The sequence below is a fragment of the Colobus angolensis genome, unplaced genomic scaffold (genome assembly GCF_000951035.1).
Source record: "Colobus angolensis palliatus isolate OR3802 unplaced genomic scaffold, Cang.pa_1.0 Scaffold54, whole genome shotgun sequence".
In the NCBI taxonomy this organism is placed as follows: domain Eukaryota; kingdom Metazoa; phylum Chordata; class Mammalia; order Primates; family Cercopithecidae; genus Colobus; species Colobus angolensis.
In genome coordinates, this window is record NW_012118932.1 from 4,765,089 (window position 1) to 4,774,869 (window position 9,781).

The 9,781-nt window shown below is 40.7% G+C and overlaps 1 protein-coding gene across 1 annotated transcript in view; it reads left to right on the forward strand.

The window, feature by feature from the left end:
• The window catches only part of ATP13A5 (ATPase type 13A5), a 118,151-nt gene that overhangs the window by 88,693 nt on the left and 19,677 nt on the right, over positions 1–9,781 (forward strand). Inside the window, exon 25 of the mRNA XM_011961226.1 lies at positions 1,590–1,662. Within this exon, the coding sequence (XP_011816616.1) occupies positions 1,590–1,662 (73 nt within the window). The remainder of the gene's footprint in view (positions 1–1,589; positions 1,663–9,781) is intronic.

The following is a 9,781-nucleotide window of genomic DNA, read 5'->3' on the forward strand; positions in this document are numbered from 1 at the left end:
AATAAGAGGACCACAAGATTCTACCATCCAGTGGACTATTGCTTGCAAGGATCACACACACAGGGCTCAAAGGCAGCCTGGTGGGAAGAAACAAGAACTGGACTGGGAGTCAGAAAACCTGGATTCAAGTTCTTCCTCCATCCAAAAAACAAATTAGGTCTTGCCTTTGGCCAAAACCTGCTTCTGGGTAGCTGATTTTTCAGAGCCCTCCATAGTTCCATGAAAGCTTCTCCTAGAAGAAAAACTAAAGATGTGGTTGGAAATTTCTTCTGCTCCATCTCATTCTGAATATATAATTTTACCACTCTCAGGTGAAAAGAAGAGGAAAGGATATGAGAAAGAAAAGTAAAGAAGACACAGGAAAAATTGGAGGTTGACAGGGACACTGAGGAACCAATGGCAGCCTTTCAAACATGTGAAAGCAGAAATTCATTCCCAAAGCTTCCATGGATGGAGGTAGAAACCATAGTCCACTCTGCAGCCATTCATTCTAGTGGTCTAGACCTAAATAAGAGTGTCGCAGAAGAACCTTAACCTGGTACCTTCTGGGACTTGGATTCACTCTCTGAGAAGCCAGCAATACTTTCCATGTGCATAAATCTGGTCTATAATGTGCTCAGAATCAGTTTATACTTTACTGCTTAGTCAACAGATATGAAACAGATAAACAGACCTGGCTGCAAGAGATATTGCAAGGCAACTTCCTAGAGAGTAATGATTTGACTTTCATATCTAAATACTTCATTCAACTCTATAATGTGAACTTGAAAGAAGTTCTGTCTACACAAACCTTAAAAAGGCGGATGTACCAGATTGAGTTCTGCAATGGGCTTACTTGGGGTAGGAGCCTTTGTTCAGTTTGTAAAAGTGAGTGGACTCCAAGAGACCTATACTGTAAACTCATACCAAGGGTGAAGATGGAGAGCAACGTCTATTGAATGAATTGCGCCTTCACTTCAAATTTTAAGTAGAACATTTCTAAGGGAACATTCAGGCTTTAATATCTTATGTTGAGAATTCAACTGCCTAGGCTGAGACTGCAGCTGTCAGGTAATTTTTGGTTTTTTTTTTGAGAGGGAGTCTCACTCTGTATCCCAGGGTGGAGTGCAGTGGCCGGATCTCAGCTCACTGCAAGCTCCACCTCCCGGGTTTATGCCATTCTCCTGCCTCAGCCTCCCGCGTAGCTGGGACTACAGGCGCCCGCCACCTCGCCCGGCTAGTTTTCTGTATTTTTTAGTAGAGACGGGGTTTCACCGTGTTAGCCAGGATGGTCTCGATCTCCTGACCTCGTGATCCGCCCGTCTCGGCCGCCCAAAGTGAGCTGTCAGGTAATTAGTGCACCCAATAGGAGGGTGGTTCTCAAATAATTGACTTCTGTTGCTAATATGAAGTAGGTTAAATGCAGGGAAAACAGTCGCCTGGCCTCATTCTGTACAATGAGATGCTAATAATTTTAGGTAAGTCATTTTCTTCCTGAAGAGGGGAAAAAAGTAACAGCTGCCTCCTAACGACTTTAAAAGAGTGTAGGGAATAATGAAAGGCTATGATGGCACACGCCTTATTTATATTTGCTTTTGTTTCTTTTTCAGCAACTACAACTCTTTGGAAATTACCAGTACCTCGTGCAAGATGTAGCCATTACTTTGATGGTCTGTTTAACAAGTAAGCTCTTTAGCAAAGAAAACTGTATTGTTTTTATTTATCTATGAAATTCTAGAAATAGTCACACAAAAAGGAACTTTTGGGAAAGAGGCATCCTTATTTCTAAAACCTCATTATTTACGAATTTTTTAAAAGTGATATTGGGAGTAAGTTGAGGGTTGAAATCCCGAGACTTGGCATTAAAATATTCTGATAACAAATAGGTGTTAGTCACAAAAAATTGCCAATGTAGTCCAAGTTCTTTGTAGTTTTATGTCTTGTACATAGAAAAATGAATACAAAATCTAGAAAGGGAATTTTTTAAAACCCAAAGGTCACTTTCCATTATTCAGCTATGCTTCACATTGACGTGAAACCAGATTTTTGCTAGGTCTTTGATGTGTGAAAACAAATGCTAACATTTTATTTTAGTAGAATTCTCCAAAAGCAAGGTGTGGCTTCCAACAGCAGCTATTGCTCATTTCCTTCCTTTGAGATGACACTGATAAAGTATTTCCTGTCAAGGAACTCGGCTTGATGCTAACTCTTAAGAAGTGAGAAAGGTGACTGCCTCACCAGAGAGCAAGGAAAAAGAATGGCATTGTCATCTCCTTTTCCTTGCTCAACAATAGGCATGTTATGAAAAATAACAGATAAAACATCAGGCAATGCAGGATATTAATAACCTTGAGAATTTCATGTAGCATCTTAATACATAAAACTGATATGTTTTATGTATCAACCCAGTGGCCAGATTTATCAGTATCAGAGATATAAGCACTAAAATATCAATTTTGATTCTTAGGGTTGAAATGTCTATTCATAGTTCATTAAAATATTTTTCTAGATGTTATTAATATTCATATGACTGAATAATTTTGCATCACTGAAATTGCTTCTACAGTGTTGAGTATTTTAAGCAATTTGCATGATTTATTTGTGAATGATGCTAAAAAGAGAAAAAAACACCAAGAGGTTTCAAGAACCAAGCTTTCAGGCAGCAGCATGGAGGTGAAGGCCATGGCTATTGTGGCCTGTTTCCGTGACCTCTGGCTAACTGTCCTCATAGAATTGTGAGGATCAGATACAATGATGCTGGTAGAGTGTGCATCACAGCACAGGACACACTGAGCACTCATTACAATGTGAATCATATCTCCTCCTTTTCCTCTTTTGAGAAGACTGACTAGCTTTCTGAGCACTTGAAGAGCATTAGAATGTGTACACATAGACCAGTGTCATTAGAAATCCAAAAGCATGGATGGTCTTCCTAGTTCTAGTCTTGCCTCAGACTTGCGATATGACACTGAGCAAGTTAGTTGGAGCTTTTGCACACTTAATTCCATGATATTAGTTCTGTGGTGGTGGGGCCACTTAACTCTTTCCCACAGCAATAGCCTGTTGAGACTCATGCCAGTGGGTAGCCCTGGGAGACTCAGTCTGGCATCTCAGAGTGGGCTCTATGGGAGTGCTGGGATGACTCACAGTGGGACCATGATTACCACGAGGAGAAAAAAAACCTCAGAAGGGTGATGATAGAACAGAAGCGTAACATTCTATCAGAATGACCGCGCTTTAATTATTACTCAACAAGCTGTAGCTAGTAAATGAGTTAAGCTCAGGGAGACTGGTGAAGAAGAGAGTAGAGGCAGAAACCAGCTATGTTAGTTTGTTTTTTACCCTCTACCTGCAAACATCCCATTGTTTTCCCGTCTCTGCAAGCTTACTCATCCCACAGGCTGATCATTTCCTGGTCAAGTCTAGGTATTAAGATATCTTATTCTTAGACATGAAAAGTCTAAGTATTATAATTATTATTTCACATTTTCATCGAATTCAAAGCTTTTCTTCCTTTACATCAAGCCTGAACTATGGGCTTGGGGCAAGCAGTAGACAAGAAGGCCATGGTCTCTTCTTTACTTCCTTTGAGTCGCCTACTCTTCACCCCTGTTTCTGGGGAAGAAGAGCAACAAGAGCAAAGGACTTATTTTTATGTTCTTTTTTTTTCTGCTGCAAATTTTAAGTTCCAGGGTACATGTGCAGGATGTGCAGGTTTGTTACATAGGTAAACATGTGCCATGGTGGTTTGCTGCACAGATCAACCCATCACCTAGATATTAAGCCCAGCATCCATTAGCTATTCTTCCTGATGCTCTCCTTCCTCCTTGCCCTTCCCAACAGGCCCCAGTGTGTTTTGTTCCCCACCATGTGTCTGTGTGTTCCCACTGTTCAGCTCCACTTATAAGTGAGAATATGCAGTGCTTGGTTTTCTGTTCTTGCATTAGTTTGCTGAGGAACAAATGGAAAAACACTCCATGCTCATGGATAGAAAGAATCAATATCGTGAAAATGGCCATACTGCCCAAAGTAATTTATAGATTCAATACTATTCCCTTAAAACTACCATTAATATTCTTCACAGAATTAGAAGAAACTATTTTAAAATTCATATGGAACAAAAAAAAAGAGCACAAATAGCCAAGACAATCCTAAGCAAAAAGAACAAAGCTGGAGGCATCGTGCTACCTGACTTCAAACTATACTACAAAGCAACAGTAACCAAAACAGCATGGTACTGACACAAAAACAGACACAGAGACCAATGGAACAGAATAGAGAACTCAGAAATAAGACTGCACATGTACAACCATCTGATCAAACCTGACAAAAACAAACAATGGGGAAAGGATTCCCCATTTAATAAGTGGTGCTGGGAGAACTAGCTAGCTATATGCAGAAAATTGAAACTGGACCCCTTCCTTACACCTTACACCTTACACAGAAATTAACTCAAGTTGGATTAAAGACTTAAATGTAAAACCCAAGACTATAAAAACCCTAGAAAAAAATCTAGGCAAAGGACTTTTTACTTAAGTAGGAGTATGTAGTGCTCTCCTGTCAAATGCCCTCAAATATGGCAGGCACCTACATTTAGGCAATAGGCACGGGGTTCATTGGTGAAATCATCAGAGCTTCCCTGTGGATAGGTGTGGACTAGACCACGCCCTGACATAGTGGTGCTCTCTCCTTCTGACTTCTCAGGAGTCCTTTCTGCAGCTGCCTCCTAGTGGTACATACATGAAGCCCTTTTCTACTGCTGGGCCCTCCAATCCCAGCAGGCTACCACATGGATAAACTCCTTCCAGGATAGCTAGCTGTAGCCTGGCTAATTTCCATGGCTTCTACTTCACCTACCAGACAGTAAGTAAGTAGCTTGCTCTCACTGCTGCCTGCCCTTTCCCTCTGCTATTACCATGAAGGGGAGTGAGCAAGGCCAATATCCTCTCTTAAAATCACTTCCAGTCTCTCTAACAGTGGCTCTTATGACTTCCCCTCATGGGGTTGTGGTGATGCTGAGAAGAAAGCCACAGTTACATTGCTCCTAACAATTGCCTTTAAAGAATTGAGTGATAATTTCCATGAGTTTTCCTCTTATACAGACAGCATGCAGCAAATTAGGCAGGGACAGGCATGCTTATAGTTAAATAACCAATATGGATCTCTCTTGCTAGGTACTATGAAGATACGGCGACAATCTCTCTTCACAATAAATAGGCACTTGCAATTCACTGTCCTCAAATATAAGGCTCAGCACAATTCTCTAGACAAGAGAAGCACCATTCAACATTCCCTTATACAAGTGTTCATCTCTCACTGTGTATTAGCCACATAGGTTCCTGGGGCATGAGAAGACTGATTGTTCAAGTTCAGAGTTTAGTGGAGGATTCACATACATGAACAAATAAGAAGCAAGTTAAAAGTAGTGAGTAGCAGAAAACAGCAGATGCTTTGGGAGTTCAGAGAAAGAAGAGATGTTTTCTGATAATCTGGGGTTAAGGAGGAGATAGCAGTAGAGAAAGGAGAAAGATACTAGGCACTGATGCATGAAAGAAGTAGCATTCACATCAAAATAGGAAGGATGGATAAATTCCAAGTATCTTTTGCTAAAAGAAGAGCATTTCAAGTAGAAGGAAGCAGTATGAGCAAGAGAAAGCTGATAAATATGGGGTATGAGTTTTTAATGTGACCACACTGCAGCGTATGTGACATCTTTTGTTGAAAAATTGAAAAAGTGAATTGGGTCAAATCACAGAGAATCTTGACTGCTGGTCTGAGAACTGTGGACATTTATCTGCAGCCCTTAGGAGTCATCAACAATTGATGATCAATGTAAAATTACAGATGTCCCCGATTTATGATGGTTTGACTTATGGTTTTGGACTTTACAATGGTGCCAAAGTGATGCACATTCAGAAGAATGCTACTCTCTTAGGATACTGGGCAGTGGCAGCAAGCTGCTGCTCCCAGCCAGCCCAGCAATCACGAGGTTAAACAACAGATACTCTACATTGTACTGTGTTGCCAGATGATTTTGCTCAATTGTAGCCTAATTAAGTGTTGTGAGCATGTTTGAGCTAGGCTAGGCTAAACTATGGTATTCAGTAGGTTGGGTGTACAGTATAGATGTATTTTCAACTTAAAAATGTTTTCAATTTACAATGGGCTTATCAGAAAGTAGCCCCATTGTAAATCAAAGAGCATCTGTATTCTCTTTAAGGCTTCTTACATTTCCAAGTTTCCAGATTAAGGCTTTTGGCCTTAACTCTGAATTGGTTCTGGGAAGAGACAATATCATCACATATTTAATTTATTTACTTACTTATCTATCCACACCCTGCCTTGTTCCCACAAGGTTTTAAGGCGATGTATGGAGACAAAATATAATGCATTACACAGAAAATCTAGAAGAAAAATAAGATGAAGTGAGGAGGGATGATGATCAGGCAATGCATGTCTGGAAGTCCAATTTGACTCTATTTTGTGTAGCGGCATTTTTAAGGGAGCTTGTTTTGCCACATCTCTGTCCTTGTCAACAAGAACTCAAACTAGATCAAGAAGATAGAAGGAGGGTTTGTTTAAGAACATAATTCTCAAAAAATCTAAGGACAGGAACTCGGAAGCACCTGGGTCTGAGGAGGACTAGAACACTAAAGGGTAAAAATGGAGGTCACTTTCTTTATTTCCAGGTGGTCACCTTGTGTCTCTTCTTCTTTCCATTCTTACTGTTTCCATCTCTCTTCCATTTATTCACCTTACAGCTGACCTCATAAAATGGCACTAGGACTGGGGCTTTGCAGCCTTGATGTTTGTCTTCTTATAGCAAATGAGCCTAGCCTCTCATTGTCCCATTTGCAAATATTTTGGAGAGAAAATTTATCGACCTGACTTGAATTAGATGCCCACCTCTAGGCCCCTCATTTTTCTGAATGAAGGTGGGATCATGAAATTCAGATCCATTTAGGCCAGCCATTCCAGGCCCTTGGAGAAGGCAGTATCCAGAGAAGGAGGTACGGAGGGACTCACCCATTATATAAGTGCATCTCTACACCCCATCTGTGTTTCAATGACTCCTAACCTTTTCTGGGTCTTGGTCCACTTAAATAATCTGATGGAAAATACAAATCATTTCATCTTAGAAATCTCCCAATACACACTTAAATTTTTCATGTAGTTTAGGTGGGTTCATGAACCTCCTGAAATTTGTCTTATAAGATTTTCAGTGTTTGGAATAAAAAGTAAGCCAACTACTTAGGAGAAACACAACTACGAGATATCCAAATGATGCCAAATATTTAAAAACTATAAGAACAGAATTTGAAACTGTGAAGCCTTCCCATGCAATAGATCCGGTGCTGGGTTTAGTAAGAAACAGAATGTGGAATGAGACAGGATTTCTTCCTTCAGGGAGCTCACAGTCTGCTGAGTGCAGATGTAAACAACTAGATTTAACACAAGACACCCTGCACTATAGCAGCAATGTGAGTAATGTGTTGTGGGAACTCAGAAGGGAGAATGATTAATTTTGAATCTGATAACATATATCATCATCATTTTAAGGAATACACTCTGATAGCATATATCATCATCATTTTAAGGAAACCCAGATAATGCAGAAAAGTTTTTTGGGGGGATCCTCATAAACAGTACTACCATCCAAGCTTATATTGCAGGGCTCCTCATTTTGTTCTTTTAATTTTTGAGATGCATCATACTGCAATATGCTGTAGAGGAGAGAACATAGGGCTCCGCAATCATAAATATTCGGGTTTCCAGTGCCATGCTGTCACTCACTAACTGTGGGTTTTTAAGCAAAGGAAACTAATTTTTTGAGCCTCAGTTTCTTCACCTGTAAAATTTACCTATTTTGCTTTTAAGGAAATAAAAGTCATGTTTATAAACACTTAGTACAGCCTCTGAAACCTAATAGATGTCCCACAATGGTAGCCATAAAATTATTTTTATTTATAATCAGGTATACAGATTCTCTGTCAGAAGTAGTGAGAGTCTCTAACATGGAGAAAGTCAGAATATTCTGTGTAAGAACCCTGTAGGCATTAGGTATTGCCTCAATAACGCTGTGTAACAACCCACTGCCAAAACTCAGCATTTATACCATCAGGCAGTTACTCTTCCCATTCGTGGGTCTGTAAGTTGATTGCCATTTAGCTGATCTAGGTGAGCACAGCTGAGCCAGTCCACTCTAATATGTAGATCAGTTGATCTTGGTTAACGCTTTTGGACTTGATTCAGGTCTATTCCACATTTTTCATTCTGAGGCCAGATTGAATGGACGGATTTGGTATTTTCTCATTGTGAGTCACAGAAAGCAGAGTCATAGAGCAAGCCCAGCTGTGCAAGCATGATTGAAGTCTATGTTAACATCTCTTTGGCCAGAGAAAGGCACACAGGGAAGCCCAAAATTAAGGGGCGACAAAGTACACCCCATGACTATGAAGCCAGCAATTCAGTCTACCACAGTTACTGTGTAAAAGAAAGGCAAGAAACTACAAGGAGATGAGAGAGAAGACCAAAGAGGTAGAAGCCAGATGCACAGAGATGCAATTTTACCTCTCTCCACTACCTGCAGCCTCTTTATGAATTTATAGCTACATTCTGCTTTGGATACTGGAATACAGAGAGAACTCCAAGCAGTAAAGCTTCTGCCTTCTGTGACCTGGAAGCACAATTTCCTTGCACTTCTCCTCAGCACTGATCACAGACCACCCTGTGGGCCCCTTCTTCGTGGACCCAAGCAATGGCTTCTGATACCAACCACCCAGAATTAGGGCAAACTTTAGAGATTAAGGGTGCAGCCTCCACAAGAATGCCCTCACTTCAGATACCAGCCTCAAGTGTGGGGCTCTCTAGACCACCTGAACTTCTGATTAGTTGGCTACAAACTTAGGAGTTCCCATTAGTCCCTCAGGTTCAACAATTTGCTACAGTTTACAGAACTCAGGAAAGTGTTATACTTATGATTACAGTTTTATTATATCAAAAAGACATAAATCAGAACCAATCAAAGGAAGAGACACCTAGGGCTAGGTCTATTAGGAATCTCAAACAAGAGAAACACTTCCACTGTCCTTTCCCCATGAAGTCAGGATGCCTCACCCTCTTGGCACATTGATGGGTGACAATATGCAGAGTACTACCAACCAGGGGAGCTCACCTGAGCTTCGGTGTCTGGAGTTTTTATTAAGGTTTCATTATGTAGACATGATTGATTGAATCATTGGCTGTTAAGTCAAACTCAGTCTCTAACCCCACTCCCCTATTTGGAGATCTGGTTGATATCTTGTGGATCAAAGCCCCACCCTCTAATCACATAGATGGTCTTTTGGGCATTGGCAGGACCCTTCCTGAGTCATCTTAACACAAACGCTCCTCATTCCCACCATGAGTCATCTTGTTAGCATAAACTCCCAAGGCCCACCATGCATAAGAAAAATACTCCTATCACTCAGGGCATTTCAAAGATTTAAAGGATACATACCAGGAAAAGCCAGCCAGCTTCTTTATTACACAATCTGTCTGTGTCATTCACTGGACTTCAAACTCTTTGAAGGCAGATGGAATGTACTTCTCATCTCAGCATACCCCACAGACTCTAGCCCAGCACCCTGCCAGGAAAACATTGATTGATCTGGTATAGGTAAAGACTTAGTCATAGAGCTTTAGAATAAAAGAGTTTAAAGGGCCTTTGGGTACCATGGTACCATTTAGGCCTTCCAACACACTCATTTTTTTTTTTTTTTTTTTTTTTTGAGGCAGAGTCTTGCTCTGTCACCGGGGCTGG